Source organism: Vulpes lagopus, chromosome 7 (assembly GCF_018345385.1).
Source record: "Vulpes lagopus strain Blue_001 chromosome 7, ASM1834538v1, whole genome shotgun sequence".
Lineage (NCBI taxonomy): Eukaryota > Metazoa > Chordata > Mammalia > Carnivora > Canidae > Vulpes > Vulpes lagopus.
Window position 1 is genome coordinate 58,479,440 of NC_054830.1, and position 26,610 is coordinate 58,506,049.

The 26,610-nt window shown below is 64.1% G+C and overlaps 1 protein-coding gene and 1 pseudogene across 3 annotated transcripts in view; one reads left to right on the top strand and one right to left on the bottom strand.

Annotated features, from left to right (window-relative positions):
• Positions 1 to 1,830: 1,830 nt before the first annotated feature.
• The window catches only part of GSN (gelsolin), a 41,244-nt gene continuing 16,464 nt past the window's right edge, over positions 1,831 to 26,610 (bottom strand). The window contains exons 1-17 of one of the 3 annotated variants that reach the window (XM_041764255.1): positions 23,169 to 23,337; positions 21,838 to 22,042; positions 21,425 to 21,579; positions 16,469 to 16,630; positions 15,551 to 15,700; positions 14,631 to 14,720; positions 10,228 to 10,360; positions 9,459 to 9,547; positions 9,149 to 9,364; positions 7,736 to 7,869; positions 5,434 to 5,524; positions 4,377 to 4,547; positions 3,699 to 3,873; positions 2,998 to 3,122; positions 2,838 to 2,915; positions 2,413 to 2,473; positions 1,831 to 2,107 (exon numbers count right to left, since the gene is read on the bottom strand). In XM_041764255.1, coding sequence (XP_041620189.1) covers positions 1,938 to 2,107; positions 2,413 to 2,473; positions 2,838 to 2,915; positions 2,998 to 3,122; positions 3,699 to 3,873; positions 4,377 to 4,547; positions 5,434 to 5,524; positions 7,736 to 7,869; positions 9,149 to 9,364; positions 9,459 to 9,547; positions 10,228 to 10,360; positions 14,631 to 14,720; positions 15,551 to 15,700; positions 16,469 to 16,630; positions 21,425 to 21,579; positions 21,838 to 22,042; positions 23,169 to 23,315 — 2,352 coding nt within the window. In that variant the 5' untranslated portion in view covers positions 23,316 to 23,337 and the 3' untranslated portion in view covers positions 1,831 to 1,937. Of the gene's footprint in view, positions 2,108 to 2,412; positions 2,474 to 2,837; positions 2,916 to 2,997; positions 3,123 to 3,698; positions 3,874 to 4,376; positions 4,548 to 5,433; positions 5,525 to 7,735; positions 7,870 to 9,148; positions 9,365 to 9,458; positions 9,548 to 10,227; positions 10,361 to 14,630; positions 14,721 to 15,550; positions 15,701 to 16,468; positions 16,631 to 21,424; positions 21,580 to 21,837; positions 22,043 to 23,054; positions 23,094 to 23,168; positions 23,338 to 26,610 lie in introns of those variants that run through there. The other 2 variants (XM_041764256.1, XM_041764258.1) reach the window with 2 other exon arrangements.
• On the top strand, positions 11,864 to 13,287 carry LOC121496051 (annotated as a pseudogene).

The window sequence follows — 26,610 nt, forward strand, 5'->3', positions numbered from 1 at the left end:
TGCCTTTGAGAGCAAAAGTCCACGCAAATCAGCGGCCCCAGGCAACTTCCTTTTTCCGAGAGCACCGTGCTAGCGTTAAGGCCGCAGCCGCCATGAACTGCAGGTGCCCAGGAGCGACTCTGAGGTAGAGGAACCGCATCCAGGGGCAGGTCCCCCCACAAGTTTCCAGGGTGTGAGCCGCTTGTCTAGCTAGGCCTTCACCTGCCTCAGGGAAGACCCTGGAAGCTCCGAGCTGTAAATGCTGCTCTTGTTTGCATTTGTCAAGTTGATCCTGACCGTGAAAGTGACCCTTGGGGTCACTTGGGGTTACCTTGAGGTAAGTGAGGCAGGTCCAAACCCTTTAGCACGGCGGCTGAGGTGCCCCTGGGCCCTGCCCGCCTCCCAGATGCCAGGACACCTCCTCTGGCCGGGCGGCTGTTGCCTGCCCCTGAGCACATTCTGCCTCCTCGTTACTCTCTCTGTACTTGGGGCATGTTCCGCCCCAGAGGGGGGGCCCCCCCATGTCTCACCTGGAGAGTTCCTTCTCTGCTCCCCTTGTCACCTCCTCGATGAAGCAGGCTCTCCGGAGGCCGGGCCCCTGGGGCACCTGTGCTCCCCGGGCAGCTCTGGCAATGGCAGTGTAAACACCCCCCCCCCCCCCCACCCCGCTGCTACCATACGAACCTCCACGCGGGCTTCCGCAGCCCCAGACGGGGTCTCCCTCTGTAGCCGGTGGGGATGGGGAGGGCAGTGGCCGGAACAGGGGGGGTGGGGAGATGGGGAGGAGAGACCTGAGGATCAATGCGAGGGAGAGGCCTGCCCCGGAGCAGCTCTTCACTCCGGTCGGGAACAACCACAGGGAAAAGGGTTAGAAGCAGCTCATGGAAAAGTCCAAGAGGGACTTGGTGACACCCTGAGCGCGAACAGAGATTCAGGGCCCCCGGGGACAGGTGAGGCCCGACCAAGTCTCCACTCCCGCAATCGGGTGTCGGCACGCGGTGTGCACAGCGCTCTCGTTCGCGGGGGCCGGACGGTGGAAACAACGTCCGAGAGCCCACGAGGGACGGACGCCACATGGCGCGTGCACACACGCAGCACAGGTCAGCCACAGGAGGAGCAAAAGTGCGACATTTGCTACAACGTACATGAATCCTGAGAACATCAGGCTACGTGGAATAAGCCAGGCACAGAGGACAAATATTGGGTGAAAAGGCACATTGGTGGAGACAACATCAAATAAAGGTTTGAGAAGCAGACGGGGGATCCCTGGGTGGCGCAGGCGGTTTGGCGCCTGCCTTTGGCCCAGGGCGCGATCCTGGAGACCCGGGATCGAATCCCACGTCGGGCTCCCGGTGCATGGAGTCTGCTTCTCCCTCTGCCTGTGTCTCTGGCTCTGTCTCTCCTTCTATCTCTCAAGAATAAATAAATAAAATCTTTAAAAAAAAAAAAAAAAAAGAGAAGCAGACGGGAGGGAGGGACACGGGGTCACGCCTGCGGGCACAGGTGCGGTGATGACCCCGCAGGCGGATCTCACACCACCCAAGGCTGTTTGCGAAGGGTCAAGACGAAGATTACCTGTAGTTTACCACAATCAAAACTAGCAAAAATGGGACCAAACGATTACAAACGTCTTTCTCCTGGGGGAGGAGGGTTTGCGGTGTTTTCTCTAGCTCGAGCCCCGGGCTCACGGCTGCGGCACCTCTCCAGCGGGCGCGGCCTCGGGCAAGCTCTCTGCACCTTCCACCTCCTCCCGGCGCGGGATCCACGCACGTGTGTGGAGCTCGGCACCCGCGCGAGGCCCCCCGGGCGCCCCCAGAACCACCACCCGACGCAGGGAGCACCAAGGGCCCGCACGCTTCAAAAGCTTTTATTGACTTCAATTTTCCAAAAAGCACAGGTACTTGGGACAATGTGTCGAGGAGCCGACGTTTCGCGCGGCAGGTCCCCGACGGGGCCCCTCAGGCCGCCAGTTCGGCCACGGCCCTCTCCAAGGGGTCCACAGACCAGTAGCTGTCGTCCCAGCCGAGGAACCAGCCCACGAAGGAGGGCGGCTCGAAGCCCTGCTTCACGACGGTGATGGGGGTGCGCCGGTCGCGGTTCGCGGGGTCCGTCTCGATGTAACGCTTGGCTGCGGTGCACACGCGCGGGGACACGAAGCCCCGAGGCCGTCAGCGCCCGCCCGGCGCCCGCGGGCACCCACCCGAGCCCGGCCGCCCGCTCACCCGCAAAGGGGCCGGTCCCGGTTCACCCCCCGCCTCCCCACGTCCATCGGCCTCCCCGTCCTGCTCCTCCCTGCCCGGCGCTGCCAGAGGCCCAGCTCCAGGGCTACCCCCCACAACGACCGAACAGAGGTGCTGCGGCTCAGGCCGTGACCCCCGAGGCCGGGCCGCTTCCACCGCGGGACCCAGAGCCACAGGTGCACGTGCTGCTCACCGGAGCTCAGCGCCTCGGTCTTCTCCTCCTCCTGGGAGTCCTTTCCCACCCAGACGAAGACCTGCGGCGGGACGGGAAGGGAGACGGGCGTGAGGCCCCGGCGACCCGGTGGGCAGTGACGTGGGCACGCAGAGCGCTAACACCCGGGGGGGGGAGCTCGCACGTAGGACGGGGCGGGAACCTGGTCACCTGCTCCACACCCACACCGTGCTGTGCAGTTCACGGGGTGATCGTGTCTACATCGCATTTTACTGAATTCAGAGAAGCGAGAGCATCACTCCCTTTGGAGAGGGGGAGGCGGGGGGAGGCGGGGGGAGGCGGAGGCCCCTCACAGCAGCACCCAGACCTTCCAGGAACTTGGCTCTTTTAAGTCCTTCCAGCAGCAGATCTTAGCGCTGGAACTGAGCCCCCCCGGCCTCACCCACCTGGTCCCAGGTGTCCAGGAGCATGACGTCATCGGTGGCCAGGTCCTCCTGCATGAGCTCGCCCGGAACCTCCTCGATCTGGGAAGGCGCAGAAGGCGTTCACGAGGGCGCACCGGCCGGGGGTGGGTGTCCCTGTGCCCCGAGGGGGCGGGGGGCTCACCACGAAGCGTCCGATCTTGTTGGAGCAGGCGAAGAGGCGCGGAGGGTGGGCGTCCATCTTCCTGTCCTTCAGCCTCGGGGACGTGCGGTAGGCGGCCTTCCCACCCAGGGCCTCCCAGAAGCCGTCTGCGGGGAGCCGCAGCATTGCCGCCCGACCCGATGCTCCAGCACCCAGGCCCCACGGAAGCCCTCCCGGACCCTCCCGCGGCTCTCGGGCCCCCTCGTCCTCAGCGACAGGGACGGGGGCCGGCCTGCGATTCCCCAGGCGGCCGGGGCACTGCGGGATGGGGTAGGCATCCCTGCTCCCGGGGCCTCAGGGAGGCTGGCGGGGCCCCCGGTGCCACGCAGCTCGGGGCGGGGGCGCAAACCCGCCTGACCGCACCCCAGCCTACGCGCGGCCCGGAGGACCCGATACAGCGAGACGCTCGGTCCTCCTCAGGGGCTCCGGGACCCCGGGCAGCGCCCCCCAAGCTCCCAGAGCGTCTGCTGCGCATCGTGGGAGGGGGCGGGCTCGGGGGGGGGCACAGGGGCAGGAGAGGCTCGTGCTGCCTGCTGGGACTGGAGCAGGCCTGTGGCCCCTCACCGACCACGGCCCCCTCTGAATCCCACACCCAGGAGGGGCACGGGAGGGGAGAGCACACGGCCCACACCCCGTGCCCCCGGCACAGACAAGGGGGCCCACGCACTGCACCTGGCTCCCACCTGGCTCGCTGCCTTCTGCCACCTGCACAGGCTGGGCCCGCAGCACCCGGAGCAGCTCCTGGGCTCCCGACTTCTCCGCCTCACTGGCCCCCGCGCCCACCCACAGGTAGGCCGCCGACGGAGTTTTCAGGACAAAAGCATCGTTGGAGTTGAGTGCGCCTGCCTTGGGCATTATCTGGGGAGGGAGAGCTCGGTTCGTCACTGCCCAGGAGACCCGCAGCGGGACCAGCTCCCAGGTGGACGCCTGGTGAGCTCCCGTCCATCGCTGCCATGAGCCCTCGCGCTGTGGCCCCACAAGGTGACCACGAATCTGGGCTTCGTTAACGGAAGCTGAGTGCCCCGCACGACGGAGGGGATAGTCCCGTTCCCCTGGGCTGCTCAGGCCATCCTGCAGGGTTATGTTCCGTCTGCACGACCCGCGTGGAAGGGGTGGTGGCCACGTGCGATGTAATCGAGTGTCCTGCCCGTTAGATAGCGAGCTTCCCATCGCGGGAGGTATGCAAGGGGCCCCAGGCATCCTTGAGACTAGAGGGAGACTGGGGCTTGCGGGGCCGGGGAAGGGGCTGAAGCTGCTTCCTGACCCTGACGCTGACCCCGCTCCTGTGCCGGGGACGGGCCCGTCCGTCACCTACGGGAGGTTCAGGCAGCGACCCCTCCGGGCGCCCGGCCCGGCCTTACCTCGACGGCTCTGGTGGCTCCAGAGCTGCTGGCCCGGACCTGGAAGAGGCGGGTGCTGGCGGGGGCCGTCTGCCCGCCGTCGCGGGATGTGCCGCCCTTGTAGACGATCATAGGTTTCCCGCCAAACAGGCTCATGAGGTGGGCGGGCTCCTTGCCTTGGACTACGCGGCTCTGGCGGGGACACGGGGGGGGGGGGGGGCATGTTGGTCCTCGGGGGCAGGCGCCGCGGCCTGGCCCCAGACGGACCATCGTGCCCGCGCCTGCACACGGCGTGGACCCCCAGCACCCGGGAGCCGGGCGGGTGCCCTGGGAAAGCGGGGCCAGCACCCCGGCCGCTCCCCCTCTGCAAGGACCCGCTGCTGACCCTGAGTCCCGTCCAGGAACCAAGCGAACCCATGTTTGCAAATATTCCCTTAAATAGAAACACACGGACTGTTCGGGGACATTCCTCCAGAATGGTGACGTCAGCCCGGGGCACGGACGCTGGCCGAGTGCTGGGAATAGAGCCTCCCGGACGCGGAGAGGCCGCCCATGCGCAGCCGTAGACCCCTCCAGGTCAAGGTCCCCGCAGCGGCTCCCGGGGCCCCGGCCCCTCTGAGCCCCTCTCTGGGCTGCCCTCACACCCCAGTCCCTCGTCCCACTGCTCAGCGCCCCCTCCCGCCTCGGGGCCTTTGCACGAACTCTTTCCTCCGCCGGGTGCGTGCCCGCCCGGCTCCCACCGTCCCGTTAGGTCGCAGCAGAAAAGCCCTTCGCAAGCAGGTCCTCATCTAACCCAGTCCCCCCGGGACCACCCGCTGTCCCGTGTCCTCGCACTTGACACGCACGCATAGGCGCCTACTCTAGGCCAGGCGTGGCTCCAAATGCTTCGCGCCATGAGCACACGTGTGTCTGCCCCAACGTCTGCTGAACATCTTCCCCCTCCCCAGACTGTCCACCACGTGAGCTCAGGGCCGGGCCCGTGGGAGCTCGAGGCCCGGGCGCAGGGACAGTCAGGTGGAGGAGTGCCCGGACGGACGAGGGGCAGGCTGCGGCCCGGGGGGCACCGGGCTGGCCTCACCTGCACGGGGGACCCTCCGAGCTCCTCATCCAGCTGGGCGGTCAGGATGGCGGACGCGGCGACCTCATCCTGCGTGGACTGGGCGCCCTGCCTGCAGGAGGAAGCGACACTCGGCACCCAGGTCCGCGCAGAACCCCGAGGGGACCGTGGCAGCCGGGGCTTCCGCACGGGGGACACGCAAGCAGAGAGGGGCGCGTGGGACAGACTCAGGACCTGGCCTCCCGGGAAGCCCCGGGCAGTCCGTGCACACGTCCACCCGAGGAGCCACGGTGGCTGCCCCGGGATGGGACACGTGCAGGGGCCTCTTCTGTTGGGGCGAAATGTCCCATCACCGATGCAGGTTATCCACGGAAGCAAACAAAATCTGGCGCATCAGCGAGCCTGACGCATCTACTGTTCTTAAAAAACACCTTCTTCTGAATTTCACACTATGTGTATCTACTACCGAGTCAAAAACAAAAACAGGGAACTTTTAAAAACTGTTTTTAGGGACGCGTGGGGGCCTCAGGGGGCTGAGCGTCTGCCCTCAGCTCAGGGCGTGACCCCGGGGTCCCAGGATCGAGTCCCACATCGGGCTCCCTGCATGGAGCCTGCCTCTCCCTCTGCCTGTGTCTCTGCCTCTCTCTCTCTCTCTCTCTCATGAATAAATAAATAAAATCTTAAAAAAAAAAAAAGCCTGAGGTTGCCAAATGGAGAGACATCCTACAAAATAACCGACTGGCAGTCCTCCAAGGCACCGAGGTTGTAGAAGAAGAGACTGGGGAGCCCCACGGGTGAGGACGCGGGGATTCATCACCAAGGCGATGTGCTAAGGGGCAGGTAGGCTCCCAGGTTAGACCCTAGGCCAGAAAAGGATGTGAGCGGGGCAAGTGGTGAAACCGCAGCGGGGTCTGCGGATTGGCCAACGGCAGCGCGTCCAGGGTCAAGTTCCTGCCTGGGCGGCCGTTCTCCGCTTGGGGAAGATGAGCACAGACCGGGACGTGGGTCACGGGTGGAAACCGTCGTTTCTGCAACTTCTCAGGAAGCCTTGGGTCATTTCAAAACCAATAGCTTCAGGGGCAAGAAATCCAGGCATCATTCAGAAGTTCTGGGATCGTATCGAGAAATAGGAGCTCGAAAGCCCCGGCGGCACTTTGATAGGGAGGAGCGGACAAGCAGCCGCCGCAGTCACAGGGAGGCCGCCTTGGGAGCAAGGGCGCCACGGGGCCCGGCCACGGACACGGGGCGACCCAGCAAGCCCGCTTCTGGGAACGCGCCCCACAGACGTTTCTTGCGCGTTCAAACTGGTATTTGCCTAAAGGTCACCGATCACAGCGACGCTCGTGGGAGCAGCAGCCTGGAGCGAACCCAAGAAGGCCCCAGAGGGCATCTGTTCACGGTGGCAGCGCGGCTCGCGGTTATGGGGCCGAAGAAGAAAAAGAACGAGGAAGCCGCCCGGGCCTGGCGTAGGCGGAGCCGCAGGGAGCACGAGCTGCACAACAGGCCCAGGGGCCGCCTCCGAGGGCAGGCGCGGGCGGGGCCCTGGGCCACGTTCATAAAAGTGACAGAAGCTGTGACTCGCGGGGGCGTGGGGTGGGGGGCGGGCAGGGGCGGATGGGACGAGACGCCTCAACAGACGCCCTTCTTTTCTTGTGTTTAAGGCCTTATTTACTCATCCGTGGGAGACAGAGAGGCCGACACGGGCCGAGGGAGACGCAGGCTCGGGGCAGGCGCCCGCGGCCCACGGCTGCTACTCCGTCCGGATTCCGGAGCCGGGAGCGCCCGGTCCACGTTGATGGAATCAGGATAATGGTTAATTGGAAAACACGCGGCGGGACGAGGCCTGAACGCACAGCGCTCAGCGTGGGGCCGGGCGGGACACGGTTTCTCCCCAGTCGCGCGGCTCTCGACATCGGACTGTTGAACTTCCGAAAGGTCGGTTAAAGGTTGTTTCAAGAAATACTACAAGTGGGGCCCGGGGGGCTCCGCGGTGGGGCACCTGCCCTCGGCCAGGGCGTGACCCCGGCGTCCCGGGATCGAGTTCCGCCTCGGGCTCCTGCGGGGAGCCTGCTTCTCCCTCCGCCTGGGTCCCTGCCTCTCTGGGTCTCACAAATAAATAACATCTTTTAGAAAAGAAACAGCACAGAGGTGCTGCACTGCGGATAGGAGCCCTGCAGGGTGCAGCCGCCACAGCCCCCCAGCCCCCTGCAGCTCCCCCGGGCCCCCGCAGCCCCCGCAGCCTCCCCAAAGCCCCGAACATCCCCAACGGCCCCTGCAGCCCCTCAGCCTCCCCCAGCCGGGGAACGTGGGGCCGCGCCCTCACCAGGTGTAGATGATCTGGCCCTGGCGGCTGCCGTGCCGGTAGTTGTACAGGATGATGTAACTGTCGCCGCCGTAGAACTGCCCGTACGTGGAGGGGTCCACCGGCACTTTGCTGGAGCCTTCAATTCTCCAGATCTGCGGGGGCGGGGGGCAGGGCTCAGCGGGGCGCGGCACCCCCACCCCAAGGCAGCTGCGGGAAACCACAGGCCCAGCCTAGGACTCCGGCCCGGGCTCCTGCCGCGGCCCCCACGACCCCCTCCCGGCCCGCGCCCCGTGGGAGCGCTCAGCACACACGCAGGCCGCACAGACGGTGCCGTAGCGAGCGCGACGCAGTACCCAGCTCGGCGACAGCTGCACGGGGGCAGCCGCGCTCATCACCAGCATTGATGTCGGGCCCATTACTAATAATCGGGTTATCTGCATCACTGGCGAGTTCCCCAGCTTTACAGGTCACCCCGAGCAGGGCCATCCCCGGGCCTCAGGGCCACCCGGCAAGACAGGTCCCGGGTCACGAGGTCCTGGGGCGCCACCTGCTGGTGCTGCGGAGCCCCCCCACCCAGGTCTCGGGGCCTTGAATTCTGGGTGAGTGGGATTGACCCCCTCTCCAGGTGAGGACACGGGGCTCAGAGAGGCATGGGGCTGCCCGAGCCCTTCCACCTGCCCTAACCCCAACATTTTCATCCTTCCCCCACTGACTAGGTGAATGCACGACGACAGTGACGACACCACGCACGAAGAATGAACACCTCGCGGTCTCTACCCCATAGAAGGGAAACGGGGCTTTTGTGTGAGGCAGACTCTGCTTCATAAACACCTCGGAACCCCCTGCACCGCAACCTTCCTGGGGGCCGGGGGCCTTCTCGCCTCCCCCTGGGGTTGCTGCCTCTAATCTGTTTTCACGGCACGTTTTGAAAGCACAGAACGGAGCCTGTCGCATCTCTGCTTTCAAAGCCAGAAAAAGGAAAAACCCTCACTTGCACCCACTGGTTTACAGGATTGAGTCCCCGGCCTTGGACACGGCATTCAATGCCCTTTCTTGAGGACACGGTCACCCCTGGCTCTTGGGACGCTTCCCGGCCCGGAACACCCACCGCTGGCGGCAAACCTCTAGTCGACCCCTCAAGCCCAACCCAACGGTCCTCACCCCTGTGAAGACTCCCTGAACCACCCTGCCCCTTTGCCCTTTCTCTGCTCCCGTGACCTGGGCGCTGGGCTCCAATCATGCACACGGTCCGAGCAGCTGCCCTGCTGGCAGCTGAGGCGACACGCTGGCCAGGGCCTGGAAACCACAGGCGCCTGGGTGCGTTGGCTGCAAAAATTACCTACAGCAAAAGAAGCCCGCCCCCCCAAACCGTGGCCGCCCGCCCCCAGGCGGCAGGAGGCGGCGCAGCCCCGCACGCCAGCGGCCCCGCACCTGTTTCTGGCCTCGGCCGTCGTCATCCATGCCGTGCTGCGCCGCCATGGCTGTGGACGTGTGCAGGGTGGCGGCGTCGAAGGGCACGCGCTCCACGCGGGCGATGTGGCTGGACAGGTAGCCGAGGCCCGGGCCGTCCGTCTGGTCGGGGTCCCGCCAGTTCTTGAAGAACTGCTTGAACAGCGGGGTCTCGCCGCCCTCGGGAAGCACGGACACCTGCGGGTGGGGGGGCAGGAGCCCTGAGGATGGGGCGCCGCCGGGCAGAGGTCCTGGGTCCCCCACCCCCCGGCCTGTCCCCGCCGAGACGCACCTGGGTGTGCTTGGGGTAGTCCATCCTGGTGATGAAGTCTGAGGCCGTGCTGAGGGCGGCCCTCCTCTCCTCCGTGTTGGCCTGCCTGCCTGCGGGGGGCGCTGCGGTCACTGGGGGCGGCCCAGGCCCGGCTCGGGGCCCAGCTGGGGGTCCCCTGGGCTCGGGGCCACGCCGGACTCCATCCCCATGCTGACCCCTCGCGCCAAGGGTCCCTAGGCCATCATCCCGTCGACGAGGGGGAAACCAGGGTCTCAGAGGCAAGTGACTGGACCAGGGCCGTGCAGCAGGGGCAAGCGTGACCCGCGGACCCCACGCCCTGGGCCCCCTTCTCACCCTTGCAGTTTGCCCCAACCTCAACCACGAGAGCCCCCCTGTGCCTGCACGGTGCTTCCCAAACACAAACCAGATCACCTTTGGGAAAAGCCCCAACGTGCAGGAGCAAGTTAAAGGCTCTTAGAAGTCCTGCAGACAAGCCTGTCACACGCAGTGTTGCCCATAAACGTATTTGACCACATTTTTTTACATGATGCCAATTAGCCCGAGAGAACGGGTGCTCAAACGTGCTTGGGAAACTGGGTTTAGCCCAAATGGCAAATCTGAGGCCTGGACAGGGAGGCCAAGTGCCCAGATCGCAAAGCGAGCCAATTGCAACGTCAAGGCTTCAGAACAAGACTCGGTTTTAGTTCAGGAGCCCGGCAGCCCCCCGAGGGTGCAGGAGCTCCCCCCAAGGTCCTGGGGCTGCTGGGAAACCCCTCCCCTGCCCCCCTACCTTTCCAGACGAAGATTTTCCCGTCTCTGCCATGGTCCAGGATGAAGCAGTCCTCTGACCTCAAGGCCCCCTGGGCGAAGGGGTTCTCATCAGCCACGAGGGAGACGGACATGGTTCCAGCGCCGTTGGAGACCTGAGGGGACGAGGGGCAGGGGGCGCAGGGCGTGAGTGCAGAGGCAGCTCCCCAAGCTGGTCGGCCCGCGGCCCCACCATCACCCCAACGGTAGGTGACGGCGGTAGAGCAACAGCCGGGGCACCCGCAGGCCCCTCTCCCCTTCCCTGCTTTGCCGTGACCACATCCACGACCCACGTGCGCGTGTAACGCGGGAACTGCCGCAGGAAGGCAAGGGGCGAGGGGCGCGGGCGCGCAGGTGCAGCCAGCTACCCCGGGCCGCGATCCAGGCTGAGAAACGGGGGACCCCGAGTAAAGCCGCTGAGGGCAGCATCGAACCGGCCCTCATTTCTTAGTTTCGACCAATGTCTGCCTGTGGCGAGAGGCTGAGGAGGAGCCGGCATGTGGGACCCCTGGGCTACCTTCGCCCGTGTTTTCTGTGACCCTTAAAATCATTCCAAAATGAAAACCTTTCACGAAATTACAAATTACACTTGTAATGCAAACCCTCGGCAAGAGCGAGCGCTGACAAGGCCCCCGGTACTCTGGGAGCCCTCGACACGGCCGACGCGGCATCGGGGCGCAGGTAGCGGAGCTCCCCTCCTGGAGTCTCCCCCACCGTGCGCCAGGCCTGTTCTGAGCAATTTGTCCAATTTAATGACGTCTGTCATGGGAGAGCTCCTCTCCCCCTGCCCCAACCCTGTCACTGCTCCATTACTACCACTTTTTTTTTTTTTTTTCAAAAAAATTAGGGCACAGAGAGGTGTAGGTCACTGCACAGCCAGAAAGCCAGGCCTGGGATTCGAGGCCGGGCAATCGGGCTCTGGAACCGGTATTTCCAATCACCGACTTCCTAAATCAGGCTCCAACCCCAAAATCCACGTCTGGGAACTTGCTCGAAAACCATCCTCAGCCCAAGTGCACGAAGACGGGCTGTTTGTGATCAGAAAAGGAGAACACAGCCTAACGCCCGTCACCGTCAGCTCACGGGAGAGGCTACGACGGGGCCACTACCAAGGGCCGCCTACATCTCCCGTAGAAAGATATTCCCGGGAAAGCTGAGAGGGAAAAAGAAGGTCACAGAGAAGCTCAAACAATCTGGGTCCGTTTATATCAAACAGACGGAAAAGTGTGTCATCAGATACAGAAGGATGAAATCTGGATCTTCTTTCAGTGAAACGATAGCCGTGTAACCATGGTAACAATTCAACCAGGTGCAGGAGGGGCCGTCTTTATAAATTGTGTTTTGTAAAAAAATAATAATAAAAAAATTTAAAAATAATAATAATATAATAAAAATTGTGTCTTGTAAAAAAATTGTTCTGTGAAATAATAAAATTTTAAAAATAATAAAAAAATTGTGTTTTGTAAAAAAAATTGTGTTTTAAAAAAATTGTTTTGCAAAAAAAAATTGTGGGGAGCCCTGGGTGGCGCAGCGGTTTAGCGCCTGCCTTTGGCCCAGGGCGCGATCCTGGAGTCCCGGGATCGAATCCCACTTCGGGCTCCCTGCATGGAGCCTGCTTCTCCCTCTGCCTGTGTCTCTGCCTCTCTCTCTCTCTCTCTCTGTGTGACTATCATAAATTAAAAAAAAAAATTGTGTTTTGGGGCTTTTACAATGAAATCATTTCAAAAACAGCACTTGCTATCTTAAACGAGTGAAACTGCGTTGACTCGATTTTTTTACGTTCTGGACTATTGCTCACTGTTTTTTTCAATGAGCGTACACTTCTTCATAATCGGGATAAAAATTAATGTGGTTCTTCATCGGAGGTGATGAGAACCTGGACCCCATCTCGTTGTTATTTCACCACAAACAAGCCGAGGGCGCGACGTGAGCATCACAGGCTCGGCCGGCCTTTCACCCGGTGCTCAGCCACCAGCGCTCCTTAGCTCAAGCTCAGCCTGAGTTTTAAAAATCACTAGAGCTTTCTGCCCCTGGACGCCGCCGAGTAAGCATCGTTAAAGTCTCCCCTCCCACCGCCGTCATGTCTAAGTCAGAGTCTCCCAAAGAGCCCGAGCAGCTGCGGAAGCTCTTCATCGGAGGTTTGAGCTTCGAAACGACCGATGAGAGTCTGAGGAGCCATTTTGAGCAATGGGGGACGCTTACGGACTGTGTGGTAATGAGAGACCCCAACACCAAGCGCTCCAGAGGCTTTGGGTTCGTCACGTAGGCCACCGTGGAGGAGGTGGACGCGGCCATGAACGCTGGGCCGCACAAGGTGGACGGAAGAGTCGTGGAACCAAAGAGGGCTGTCTCCCGAGAGGATTCTCAAAGACCCGGTGCCCACTTAACTGTGAAAAAGATTTTTGTCGGTGGCATTAAAGAAGACACTGAAGAACATCATCTAAGAGATTATTTTGAACAGTATGGGAAAATTGAAGTGATTGAGATCATGACTGACCGAGGCAGTGGCAAAAAGAGAGGTTTTGCTTTTGTGACCTTTGACGACCACGACTCTGTAGACAAGATTGTCATTCAAAAATACCATCCTGTGAATGGCCACAACTGTGAAGTAAGGAAAGCCCTATCGAAGCAAGAGATGGTTAGTGCTTCATCCAGCCAAAGAGGCCGAAGTGGTTCTGGAAACTTTGGTGGTGGTCGTGGAGGTGGTTTTGGTGGGAATGACAACTTTGGTCGTGGAGGGAACTTCAGTGGTCGAGGTGGCTTCGGTGGCAGTCGAGGTGGTGGTGGATACGGTGGCAGTGGGGATGGCTATAACGGATTTGGTAATGACGGAAGCAACTTTGGAGGTGGTGGAAGCTATAACGATTTTGGCAATTACAACAATCAATCCTCAAATTTTGGACCCATGAAAGGAGGAAATTTTGGAGGCAGAAGCTCTGGCCCCTATGGTGGTGGAGGCCAATACTTTGCCAAACCACGAAACCAAGGTGGCTATGGCGGTTCCAGCAGCAGCAGCAGCTATGGCAGTGGCAGAAGGTTTTAATTACTGCCAGGAAACAAAGCTTAGCAGGAGAGGAGAGCCAGAGAAGTGACAGGGAGCTACAGGTTACAACAGATTTGTGAACTCAGCCAAGCACAGTGGTGGCAGGGCCTAGCTGCTACAAAGAAGACATGTTTTAGACAATACTCATGTGTATGGGCAAAAAACTCGAGGACTGTATTTGTGACTAATTGTATAACAGGTTATTTTAGTTTCTGTTCTGTGGAAAGTGTAAAGCATTCCAACAAAGGGTTTTAATGTAGATTTTTTCTTGCACCCGTGCTGTTGATTGCTAAATGTAATAGTTTGATGATGACGCTGATTAAATGTGTCTTTTTTTAAATGTGCTGTGTAAAGTTAGTCTACTCTGAAGCCATCTTGGTAAACTACCCCAACAGTGTGAAGTTAGAATTCCTTCAGGGTGATGATGCCAGGTTCCATTCAGAATTTATTTGCAACCTGCCTGGGCACAGAAGCCATTGTCTCCACAAACCTTGGCGTGGTTGAATTGACAGTTAATGTGCTATGACCTAGAGTTCACCATTAAAAGGGTCACCCAAGCAAATCCTGGAGTTTATTTGCTTATTATGATTGCTGGCACATCCTATGCAATATATCTAAACTGAATTATGGTATCAGGTAAAATTATGGGTGGGATTTAAGCTTGTGTATCATCCATTATCATGTGTAATCAATAAACGATTTAATATTCAAAAAAAAAAAAATCACTAGAAACGGGGCGCCCGGGGGGCTCAGCAGGTGAGCATCTGCCTTGGGCCCAGGGCGTGACCCCGGGGTCCCGGGATCGAGTCCCGTCGGGCTCTCTGCACGGAGCCTGCTCCTCCCTCAGCCTGTGTCTCTGCCTCTCTCTCTGCATCTCTCACGAATAAATAATCTTTTTAAAAAATCACAGGAAATAAACTATAAATGAAGTAACTCCACACGCCCCCCCCCCCGTTTCTGTAGCATTTCCCCAAGTACTTTCCTAAAACATTTTCCATCGGTTTTCTCTATGGGCTCCTAGAAATCCTGCAAAGTGGGCCCCACTGTCCCGCTCCCCACTTTACAGATGAGGAAACTGAGACCCGGCGCGGGAATACGCGCTGCCCAAGCCACACAGGTGAGCACGACGCACATGCTCACAGGTGGTCAAATTTCCTGACTCTTGGGCAGGAAAGGGACGGAAGCAGACTGGCGTCTGGTGGAGACGTGCGAACCGAGGCCCCGGCCCAAGGGTGGTGGCTCAGGGTGCTCAGGGTGCTCAGGGCCCCGGGCGGTGCACTGGGGGACCGGGTCCCCGCCCCCGTCCTGACCCCACACCAGGGACCGGAGCGGCCGCCACCCACCTTGTAGAGCTTGGCCAGCTTGCGGTTGGCCGCGTCCTCCTTGGCTGTGTCCTCCGAGCCCGCGGGCAGAGCCGGCTTGGGGCCCAGCACCTACGAGAGACGACGGGCGGCAGGACGGGTGGCCGTGAAGCCCGGGGAGCGCCTGGCTCCCGAGCGCCCCTCCCAGGGCCCCTCCAGCCCCGCAGGTCCCCTGCTCCGCTGCCTCCGGGACCCCTGCGGACACTACCCTTCCTCCCTGGCCTCTGGGACCAACATGTCCCAGCACTCGCTGTGACGCTCGCACCGTCGCCGGGGGCCCAGCTCCCCCGTCCCCTCGGGCGGACTCTGCGGTGCACTCGGCTGAACGACTTGTGTGCGCAGCCCTGAGGAGGCCAAGTGAGCGTCTGCCCCCGGGTCGCTGTGATTTCACAGCCTGTTTTCACGCCTCTGCTCTGGGCAAGCCCAGCGCCTGCCCCTCCAGGCCCGGCTGGGGTCCCGCCCGCCCCAGTGGCGCCCTCTGCTCAACCCGACCCCCAGACAAACAGGAGCCAAGGGCAGGCAGCGGAGCTCATGGCTCCTCCTCTCCCTGGTGAGCTCCGCCTCTACTGATATGTCCCCAAAGCACGAGGGCTGGCAATGCCTCCCAGACCGTCCAACCTTAGGATTGATCAGAAGAGGAGAGGGGACGTTGGGCCAGTTGCCCCTTCTGCCCTGGCTCCAGCGCCGGGTCCCTCTCCGCTCCCCGGGAGCACCGGGCCCCTCCAGCTGGAGGCTGGAGCTCACCAGGCCTGGGCCCAGCCCCTCCGGGGACTCTGGGAGCCTCCGGGAAGCTCTGCCCCCCAGGAGCTCCAGCCTAGTGGGAGATGAAGTCCCCTCCCAGCTGCCTGACCCATGCGGAGGACGCGGGGCCCTCCCCGCAGCCCGCAGCCCGGACGCGGTACCTGCAGCATCGCCTCGGGCTCGGCGCCCTCCTCCGACACGTGCACCTGCGCGCGGCCGCTGCGCTCGTTGTCCCGGATGCCCTTGGACACCTGCGTGGCCTTCAGCTTCTCGTATCGGTTGCTATTGGAGCCGCACCACTGGTAGATGTTCTGTGAGACGGGCCCGACGTCAGGCGGCGTGGCCAGGGGCGCGGTGGGGAGCCCCCCTGGGTCCGCCTGGACGGGCCGCGCACAGGACCGCCGGCTCCCGTGGTGGCCCGTGGTGGCCCGTGGTGGGGCCGTGCGCCTCGGCGCCACCAGCCCTCGAGTGCTCAGGGCCCACCTGCCCCCGCCTCAAAGCAGAATCTCGTCCGCGCGGCCCTCAACCCAGAAGCACAGGCCAGCGGGGCCCAGCGGCCCAGATCGCCCGGCACGCGAGCCGGGTGGGGGACCACGAGGACGTGCTGAGCGGCAGATCTCGGGAGCGGGACGCCGGCCAGAGTCCGCGGACGGAGACAACGATGCCGCGTGTGTGGTTCAGACACGGGGCATCACGCGCGACACATGTGGGTGCAGGCCCTCGGACAGCACACCCAGGCCTCCGTGGGCAGGCGCGCATCTGCGGCAAGAGCCAATGGCTCTCACACCTGCCCGCGTGTGTAAGCGAGCGACCATGTGAACAGGCGCACGAGCCGGGCACGCAAACATGAGCTAGGACCTCACGCCAGGTGAAGCCCGGGTGCACGTGTGTGTGACGCCTGCGCCGACAGGGAGGGGGCTCCGCACGCGGCCCCTGCACCCCGGCCTCCGCGGCCGCGTCCAACAGGCACAGGGCACGTGCCCACAGGGGGCTGCTGTGCCCTGGCCGGCCCACGTCTGCGCGAGGGTCCACACGGCGCATCCACCTCCCGGGGCAGGCCCAGCCGGGCCAGGACTCACATTGCCCAGGTCCAGGATGAAGCAGTCGCCGTTGTTGAAGCTGTCCCAGGACACGGGCACCTCTGTGGCTCGGACCACGCGCCGCCCCTTGACCTGGAAGAGTCTCTGCACCACGACTTCATTGGGGACCACGTGCTTGAATCCCGACGCCACGCCTCCTTTCTGGTGGGGCAAGGACACAGGTCAGTGCAGCACCGGGCCCGGGGGAGCGGGGGGGCAGGGGGAGTGAAGAAAACCCTGGCCTGTGGGCGCGGCCTTCCAGCAGATTCCGTGCCCGTGGGTTCTACTTGCGTCCGCTGAGCCTCCCACTCCGCTAACGGCCCCGGGGCGTCCCCGAACCCAAGAGCTACAGATGCCCGTTTCTCAAAACCAGCAGGTGCCAGGGAGCTCTGAGGAGCTCTGTCCTCCGAGTTATGGTGCGGGGCGGGGCCCGCAATCCCAGAGGCTCCCTGAGCGTGACCGAGCCGCGGTGGCCGGCGCAGCCCCAGGAAGGCCCCACGGCCGCGGGCGCCGTGTCCACAGCAAGCAGCCTCCCAGCACACCTGCCCGGGCGCTCCGCGAAGCCACCCTGTGTGTGCCCAGGTGCTCTGCAAGCCAGGTTGAGAGATGCGAATCCCAAGACCCCCGTCCTCCGGGGCCCCCAGGACATGGCCCAGCCCAGCCACCTTCCCCGCGGGTCCCGCCCGCCGGGCCTTCAGGGGCAGCCGAGGTGCTGGCCCAGTGCCGGGCGACCGGGGGGAGGGGGTCAGTCTCTGGCCTCAGGCCTCCCCTCTCTGAAGTGGGGACAGAAATCCCTGCTCTGCCCCCGTCTGCGGCGGCCGGATCCCGGGACAGGGGACGGCGGGCTGGCCTCCCCACTGCAGCCCCAGGCCCCGAGTGACTGCGACAGGCCCGCGACGACCAGGTCCCTGCAGGGCCGGCACCTTACCCGTGGTGAGCCAAGGCCCAAGGATGCCAGTGACCATCCCGGCGGCTCCTTGCCCAGGGGGCCGAGGCCGGACGGCTCCAGGAGCGGGGACCGGCCGCCCCGTCCAGGCCCCTCACCGCGGCCTCACGTTGCAGAGCCCAGCGAAGCCAAGCGGGTCCGCGGCACAGAGGCCACGAGGTCAAGGGGCTGAGGGCGCGACCTTAAATCCCCCTCTTGCCACGTCTGCACACAGTAGGCGGCACGAAAGCACTGGTCCCGGTGAGGAAGGGGCCATGATCCCCCCGCACCTCCCATCTCCCAGCCCAGGAGGGCAGCGTCGGGAGGGGGTCCCACTCCCCCCATCTCCCAGCCCAGGAGGGGCCCCCCGCGCTCCGGCCAGTCGGGGTGGTGCTGCCATTGGAGCGCAGGAGGGACGGGGTCTGCGCCCGCACCCGCCAACCTGAGTCCCCAGAGGAGCTCACGGAGGCCCCGACGAGGCGCCGACCCAGGCCCGGCCCCGCACCGCCTGGGGCAGCAGCATTTCTCCCGCGGGGAGGGCAGCGCCCCACCGGCTCCACGAGCACCAGGCTCCGGGTGGCCGAGCCTCCACCCGCGTCACCCCTCCCGCGGGGGCGCTGTCCGGGCAGGACCGCAGGGCTGCCACCTGGTGAGCCGTGCCCGGCGGGGCACCTGCCTGGACAGGCGGCCTGGTCCTAACAAGCCCCTAGGGTAGGGACTCCCATTACCCCACTTCACAGACTGGAAAACTGAGGTACAAAGAGGTGAAAGCCTGAGCCCAGGGTCCCGGCGAGGTGGTGGCCGAACCAGGGGCCCAGCCTTGCCCGTCGCCCCCAGGAACTCCCGAGTCTGAGGCCCTTCACCCGGCCAGAGGTAAGCAGACGGCGGATCCGAACAGCTTCTGCAGAAGGTGCTGGAAGGACAAACCAACCACTTCCACGAACTCCTCAGAGACGAGAAAATGGGACGTGGAGGAAGAAAGGCCTTGAACTCCTAACTCTGTCTTAAGACATTTCTAAACTATCTCGCTTGCTCAAGCGTGCCGTTTGTTATTTAAAAAGAGACATTTAAAAAATAAAAATAAAAATAAATAAAAAAATAAAAAGAGACATTTTCTGTAAGAAAATGTAGGAAAAAATTGTAGATTTTTTTTAAGTTATGTCACAAATCTCAGTTTCAACAAATTAATTCTCTGTGAATTTGTAAGGTAAGAGAATGCTTGATAGCTCATGATTGTGGACACAAACCTCCTGTTTAGTTAACTTGCCAGTCTAGGAAATGAGACTCGGGAACGCCAACAGGGAAAGAGCAAGCTCTCGGAAGACATTAGTGGGTCTCCAAAAATGCAGGAGGTGGAAATTTTCACTGTAATCCTTAGAATTGGCTGTTGCTTTCTATGGTCTTAATCGTTAGGTGGGCAGACCCTGGACTCACGTTATTTGAACAAAATTCAATAGGATAAATGGTCTTTTTTTTTTTTTTTAAGGATAAATGGTCTTTAAAGTCACTTTTCAAATTAAAGTGATGATATATAGGGCAGCCCGGGGGGGCGCAGGGGTCTAGTGCCACCTTCAGCCCAGGGCACGAACCCGGGGTCCTGGAATCGAGTCCCGCGTCGGACTCCCTGTGTGGAGCCTGCTTCTCCCTCTGCCTGGGTCTCTGCCCCTCTCCGTGTCTCATGAATAAATAAATAAAATTTTCTTTTTTAAAAATAAAGAAAAAGAAAAGAAAAAAAGTTCTTTTTTCTTCTAAAAAATTAAAAAAATAATAAAACCTGTATTTCTCTAACGTTTGACACTTTACAAAAAGCTTGTATTACTCTTGGAGTCAAAGAAAAAAAAAGCTAGAAAGATTTACATTTTTAAAAATGTTGAACTGTTTGTAAAACAGAGAAAACTGCACTGGTCGGGGCCGGCGGCCTACACACCCTGAACTCCGGGTTCCTTATCTAAGCCTTGGGAGGGGGCTGGGAGGGGCCCAGGTGATGCCCCAGGTCAGGGGCTCCTCGGACTCAGCTCAGCCCAGATTCTGCTGGAACCAAGGGTTTCAACCAACCCAGCACGAGGGGTCTCTGGGTGCCGAGAGGTGGACGGGGAGCAGGAGGACAGACGGACAGACGCTGGCAAGCGCAGTACTTGGGGGATCTGGGGCTGGAGTGAGAGGGGCCTGCCCCATGACAGCCCTTCCTGGGGCTCCGTCCCCTCCCGGGGCTCCGTCCGTCCCCTCCCGCCCTTCTCACACCCGAGCAGCCTCAGCCGAGGAGCAGGAACACGTCCTGCATCACAAGCTCTGCTCCTCGGGGATCTATAATTGATGAGGGCACCAGGCCGAGAACCCTGGGCCTGCCAAGTGCGGGGGCAGCTGGAAGCCTTGCAGAAGGCAGAAGACGGGGCTGGCTCTGGGCCCCCGTTTCCCCCAGGAGGAGCCTGGGCCATTCGGGGCTGAAGTCCCAACGCAGGGTTGGGCTGGGAACCCACTCCGGGGAGCATTCCTCCGAGTGTGGTGCAAGAACATCCTGGGAACAGCACGCAGGGCAGAGGAGGCTTGCTACCCACGCGGATTCCTAGGCCCCGTCGGCACTGGGACCAGAGCCCGGGGAGGCCTGAGACACTCCGGGAGCCGGGCCGGGCCAGGCCCGCCCCACCCAACCCCATCACTTAGCAGCCGCATAGCTGCTAACCTCTCCCGCGTCCACACAGTAAACAGGCACTGTTGTTACGGGGTCGATGAACACTCCGGAGCCCGAGGCCCCAAGCCGCACAGCACTTGGGGGGGAGCGTTGGGTCCTGAACCTCCACCGCCACCCCCCGCCGACTCCTCGTCAAGTGCTCTTTCCACTTCCAGCTCTAAAAGCTGCAAGCGCCTGGTCCCTCCGCAGCTCTGGGGCCTGGGTCCCTCCCTCCCAGCTCTCGGGCTTCAGGTACAAGGCCTCATAGAGGGAGAGGGTGGCGCCGGGCGGCTGGGCAGGAGCGGCTGTGGGGGGCACCGGGGAGCCCCAGTGCAACCAGCCCGGCCGCACCCCTGTGTGGCCCACCTTTGCCTTCGCCATCGCCACCTCCGAGGGCTTTCCCATTATCCGATCCCGTGTGCCCCTGAGCAGACCCCACTCCACCCTGTCGCACAGAGGACCCCAAGGCCCCGGGAGGGACCTGACCCCCCTATGGCCACACGGCACAGCAACCGCACGGCCGGGGCCTCACCCCTCCTGAGAGGCCGGCCGGTGTAGTGGGAGGAACGCCGGGATGCCGGGAGCCATTCCTGGCTCTGGGTGACTTGCTGTGTGACCCTGGGCCAGCTGCTTGACCTTGCTGTGCCTCAGTTTCCCTCCTTCCCTTCAAATGAGATTTTTGGACTCTGACGTTCAGGCCCATCTGACCGTCAGGGCTTGTGACCCCCTCCTTAGCCTACAGCCTTCCCTGAGCCCTGCCGGGGCCAAGCCCGGGGCAAGCGTCCACCAGCTACCCCTCCCCACGCCCTGCCTGGGCGCAGGGCAGACTCTCCTGTGACCGAGCGCAAAGGGAGGCGCTCCAGTGCCCAGGATGCTGGCTTCCCCACAGCCCATTAGGGCAGGGCCTCCGGGGGCTCCTGGCTGGCTTTGCTCGGCCCCGCCGGGCTGCGGGGTGTGGGGGGGCTCCAGGTTGGCCGGGACTCCCCAGAGTCCAAGTTCAAGGGAGACTCTAATGACATGGTGAGGAATGTGGTCAAGGGTGCCCCTGCCCACACCGGCCTGGGTTGTTGGCAGGGCCGTGGGAACGGGACGGGCCGGGCCCTGGGGAAACCCGGACTCAGTTTCCCCACCCCACCCCACCCCCCGCAGCCCACCCCTTGCTGCCGGGACAATCCTGAGGCTGGACGCACTGTCTTCTCTCCGTTTTGCGATAAGAAATCAGAAGCTCAGAGAGGGAGTGTGGTTTGCCCCAGGTCGCGCAGCGAGGAGGGTCCAGGATCCAAACCCAGGGCTGGGCCCCTCCAAAGCCAAGCTGCGGCCCCGAGCGAGCCCGGTGCGCCCGTGCCTGACGCCGGGGACCCACCTTGTACTTGAGGCCGGACTTGAAGTAGCCCAGGAAGGTGGCCGACTCGAAGCCCTGGACCTCACGGTGCTGCACGGCCCGGCCGTTCAGGTAGTCGTCCAGCTGCACGGTGAAGATGGCAGCTGCCCCGCTCTCGTCCTGGCTGCACTCCTTGCCTGTGGAGCGTCGGGGCAGGTGAGCGCGGCTCCCGGGGGCGGCCCCCTGCGGACCAGGGCCCAGCCGGGGCTCCATGGCTCCATGCAGATTGGGAGACAAGTCACCCCCGGGATGCGGGGTGACTGCGGATGAGGGGTCCCGGCTGAGCCCCAGGCGACCTGCCTCACCCTAACACCCCGGGTGGCGCCAGCACATGTCTCCTGCACGGAGCACCCCGGGGCCTCGCCCGGGGGACCCCGACCCCGCAGGGGCCTCACCCAGCCAGTAGTGGAGGTCGTACTGCAGGTTCCCGTTCCTCAACTGCACCGTCTTCAGGATGACGTAGGCGTCGCCCGTGAAGAAGTCCCCATAGAGGTTGGGGGGCACGGGCACCAGGTCGAACTTCTCCACGCGCCACACCTGCAGGCCCGGCTCCTTCCCCGCCTTGAGGAACTCGGGGTGCTCCACCACCATGCTGCTGGGCTGCAAGAGACGGAGGGGCCTGAGGGCCGGCGCCCCGGAGCCGAGACCCCAGGGCGCGAGGGAGGGCGGTTTCCAGGCCCAGGAGGGCTCACTTGAGCCCCTGACGCGACGTCTCCGTGGGCGAGCGGGGCCGGCACGCGGGGCCAGGCGGGCGTAGGCCCCCAACCCTGCCTGTCAGCTCACAGGTGGTGGACGGACGAAGGCTCCACGTCACCCCCCCCCCCAGTGCCAATCGGATGGGACAGCGGGGCGAGGGCATAGGAGGAACGGCCGCAAGCTCCAGGAGCGGGAGCTCTGCAACCCTGGGGAGACCCCTCACATGGCGAAGGCAGCTCGGGGTCCCCGGGGCTTCAGGGGTCCCTTCCGGCCTCCGCAGTGGCTCTCAGAACCAGAGGGGTCCTCGGAGAGCTCAGGACCCAACCGCCCTCTGCCGATGGGGACGCAGGGGCCCACGCAGGAGGGGACTGGCCCGAGGGCACTCAGCCCGCTTGCTTTTGCTCTTTGGGAGGTTCCCCGCGTCCATCCACGCACGTCCCTGTCACACTCCCAAGACGGGCGAGCTGACCGAGCCCAAGTGGCCTCCTGCGCTGTCGCCTCCTCCCCCTGCCCGCCCCCCACATCCCGCCCCGAGTCTGTTTCTTGGAAAAGGTGGAGCGGCCGCAGGCAGGAGGCGAGGAGGCGGCAGGGGAGGGGGAGGCAGGCATGCGGAGAGGTGGGGCGGAGCTGACGGTTAGCCCCGGGGCGGGGGGCAGGCTCGGCCTCCGGGGAGGAGAAGCGGGCAGAGGAGGAGAGAGCCGGGCGGGCGCTGGGAGGGAGAGGAATGACCGTCAGGCCCACGAGCGCACGGCGGGGCCGCGCCAGGGGCAGTCGACACGAGAGGGCGACAGCAGAGGGAGGGGCAGCGGGCAGCGGGCAGCGGGCAGCGACCCCGGGCGGCGGGGGCCAGGCAGGCGGGGCGCCTGGGGGAGAGGCCAGGCCCCGAGGCCCCACGGCCGCAGCCCGAGATACTTACAAAGCAACAAAACAGTTTTTCCATCCTACACCTGATTTACTCCCCTTTCCTAGCGCGTATCTGCAAGAACTTACAATAGAGAGTTACTCCGGCGCCCCCCGGCCCCGCACTCACCCGCGCCTGGGGCACCCGCCCCGGGGCCGCCCCCCGCGACGCGGTGGCCGCGCGAACGGTGGGAACGGTGGGCGGCGGGGCGCACAGCGCCAGGAGCAGGGCGCACAGCAGCGGGGGCAGCGGGGGCGCCGGGCGGTGCGGGGCCATGGTCGCCGACTGGGGACGACGACGCCCGCAGCGCCCTATAAAGCCCGGGCGCCGGGACCGCCCCTCCGGGAGGGTGGGAGGGGAGGAGACGGGAGGGGACGGGAGGGGACGGGAGGGGATGGGCTAGGGCGGACCTCCCGTGGCGCCCAGTGCCCACCGCTGCTGCCCTCAAGCCCTCTGGCCCCGGAGCAGCCTACAGGATCCGCCCCCCTCAGCTGAGGCTTCGGGGCTCCCCCCTCGCCCTGAACACCGAGCTGGCCCCTGTAGTGGGCGCTGCTGGCTCTGGGTTCGCTTGTTCTTCGGGTTCCTTCGGGGCTGCGTGTCTTTTTCCAGCCCCAGGTCTCATCTATCGGCTCCCCAGGGGTACAGAAGGTCTCAGGTCTCTCCGCACCCCTGGGCCCCCTCCGACTCCGCCGCCCACTGTCCCACTAGAGGCATCCGCCACCGCCATCGTGTTGGGACAAGTACACTCCGGCTCCCGGAGGCCTTTCCCCGTCCACCCCCGCCCTGCTCCACCCTCGCTGTCTCCCAGTTGTCTCCCCGGCCCCGGCTCCGTCTCCCAACAGCCTAGTGCAACGACCGACCTGATGCACAGTGGGGAGCTGGGGACCTGGGGCCACCCCCGCCTCCGCTGCAGGTGAAAGGCCTTTAGGCCTCAGCCTCCCCGGGCACCGTCCACCGCGCGGCAGTCGCTGCCGAGGACTAAATCGGCATCGACGCAAAGGGCCTGGCCTGGTCCCCAGGGTCCTGCCCCAGGGGACGTTCTAGCCCGAGAGCCCGGGGCTCAGTGCTGGAGACCCCAGAGCAGAGCCCCACCCACCCGGAAGCTGCAGCCTGCACGGGGCAGAGACTGTCGCCACGGGTAGGGGGCAGTGGGGCCTCGGCCGCTGCCTACCTGGAAGAGGAGGCAGGCCCTCAAGGTAGCAGGGGGATTCGGGTGCTGAAGACCCGTAGGTAAGAAGGAGGAGGCCCGAGGGCTCGGCCCGCCGCCGCCACTGACTCCCGACGCATCCCCCACGTCCGTCGCCACGAGCCCGTGTGCCGGGCAGCGCAGGCTGTGCAGCCCCACCCAGAGCCCACAGGGCCCCCACCTGTAAACGGGGGTCCCTCGGATTCAGACGGTCCAGGCCCCGGCCTCCGGGGGAGGACGGGGCGGGCGTCCGAGGCCGAGTCTCCCTTCAGCCCCCGGGAACCAGGCAGGACGGTCCCCACAGCCCGAACGGGCGGCCGACCCAGGGACCCTCCGTCGCCGGCTCAGGCTGCTCAGGGTCACTCAGCCGGAGGAGGCCTGGCTCAGGCTTCCGTCCAAGGGGTCCCGCGGGGCCTCTGGCCGGGGCAGGGGCCGCGGTGACGTTTCCAGGTGGGGGGCTGATGCAGTCCCTAGACCGGGGAAGCCCAGGCCAAGCCTGGCGGCCAGGAGCCCAGGAGCTCGGGAGAGCACGTCGCCACGAGTGTCCAGGACAAGGGCAGGTCCCCGGGAGCCCCAGGCCGTGGGCACCAAGCAGGAGGCAGACCCGGGCGGCCGTTCCCGGGGCCTCCACGGGCACCCAGGGCCCGCCCGGTCTCTGACGTGCGAGGCAGGCTGGCCACGTGCCGGGCGGGCTTGTGTCCTAGTCCCCGTCCCGGGACTCAGACACCCACCTGCACCCCAGCTCCCACCCACGTACCTGCCAGCGAGGGCCCTGCACACCCGCGCCCCGCAGCAGGGACCCCCCCACCCCGCGCCCTGGCTCTCCCAGGGCTGGTCCTCGGGTCTCCGGGGCTCCCCCCACCCTCCGCCCCCGGACACGGTGCGAGGCCTTGCCGCCGGGGCAACACCCCCTGTCCTCCCCTGTTGTCCTCAGTGCCGCGGGCAGCCGGCCACTCCCGGGAAGCCTCTCCGCAGCTTGCTTGCTCCCTGGCTCGTCTGCGCTCCGGGTCCCCCTGGGAGCACCCGCCCGCCAGCCCTGGATTTTGCAAATTGGAACAATAGGCAGTAAACAGAGAAGCCGGTTATGAAACCCAGTGAAACCGGACAGGGCCCCGCCGCGGGTGGGGACGCTGCACCTGCAAGAACACGTGCTTCAGAACCTGGGAACCCCGGCTCCTGTGATCAGGACCTCAGTTTCCTCATCTATAAAGTGGGAGAGGGACAGTAGCTCACAGAGAAGCCAGGAGGCCCAGAGGCCCGACACACGGCGGGAGCCCCGCCAACGTCCATGCGCGTCCTCGACCTGCCCGCATCTCCGCAGAGGCCTGGCTTGGCCGGTCCACACCCCACAGCAGCGGGGCCAAGCCGGAGGGCGGTTACAGACCTCCCTGAGACCCCTGGGCCGGGCCAGCCATCTGCAACGGGGACGACGGGGCCCGGTTAACGGACGGGGGGCCCCGAGGGGAGACGGCTGGCGGGGCCCACGCAGGGGAGGGCAGGCCAGCCGCACAGTTCGCGTCCATCCTCTGCAGACGGCGCCCAAGCCGGGACTGTCGTTTCTCAGTCACAGGTAACGGGTACCTGGCGGACGCACCTGGAGCCGGGCCTCGGCTCCGATCAGAGCGGAGACAGCACAGGGCTCCCGGAAGAGCGGCTGGGCCCCCGCCTTGGCCGCGTGCACCCCGGGTGTGGACAGCTGCTGGGGACTCGGCCAGGAGGGCTGGGCGGACGCCGCGTCCAAGAGGCCAAGCATCCCAGGGGCTGAAGCCACTGGCCCTGTTCCTGCTTCCGGAGGTAGCCCCACCTAGAGCCGAGAGCCAGGCCCGGACGTTGAGGGCCCCCACCCCACCCCTGACCCCCGAAGCAGCCAGATTTCACCAGATTTGGCACCTTCCTGCCGGGTGTCTTCCCCGGGGGCGGGGAGCTGGCCCTCGGAGGCTTGGCAGGCCTGCGGCTGGGGCTGGGCTGTAAACGGCGGCGAGAGCTGAATCCCAGCCCCTGCGGCCCCCCAGCCCCCTGCAGCACCCCCAGCCCCCCACAGTCCCCACAGCCCCTCCAGCCCCCCGCAGCACCCCCAGCATCCCTGCAGCACCCCCAGAACCCCAGCACCCTGTAGCACCCCCAGCTCCAACACCCCCAGCCCCCCCAGCCTCCCACAGGCCCCCCATAGCACCCCAGCCCCCCGCAGCTCCCCCGGCCCCCCACAGTCCCCACAGCCCCTCCAGCCCCCCTCAGCCCCCCTGCAGCCCCCTGCAGTCCCCCACAGCACCGCCAGCCCCCCTGGACCACCCCCAGCCCCCCCCGCAGCCCGCAGCACCCCTGCAGCACCCCCAGCACCCTGCAGCCCTCTGCAGCACCCCCCAGCCCCCCACAGCACCCCCAGCA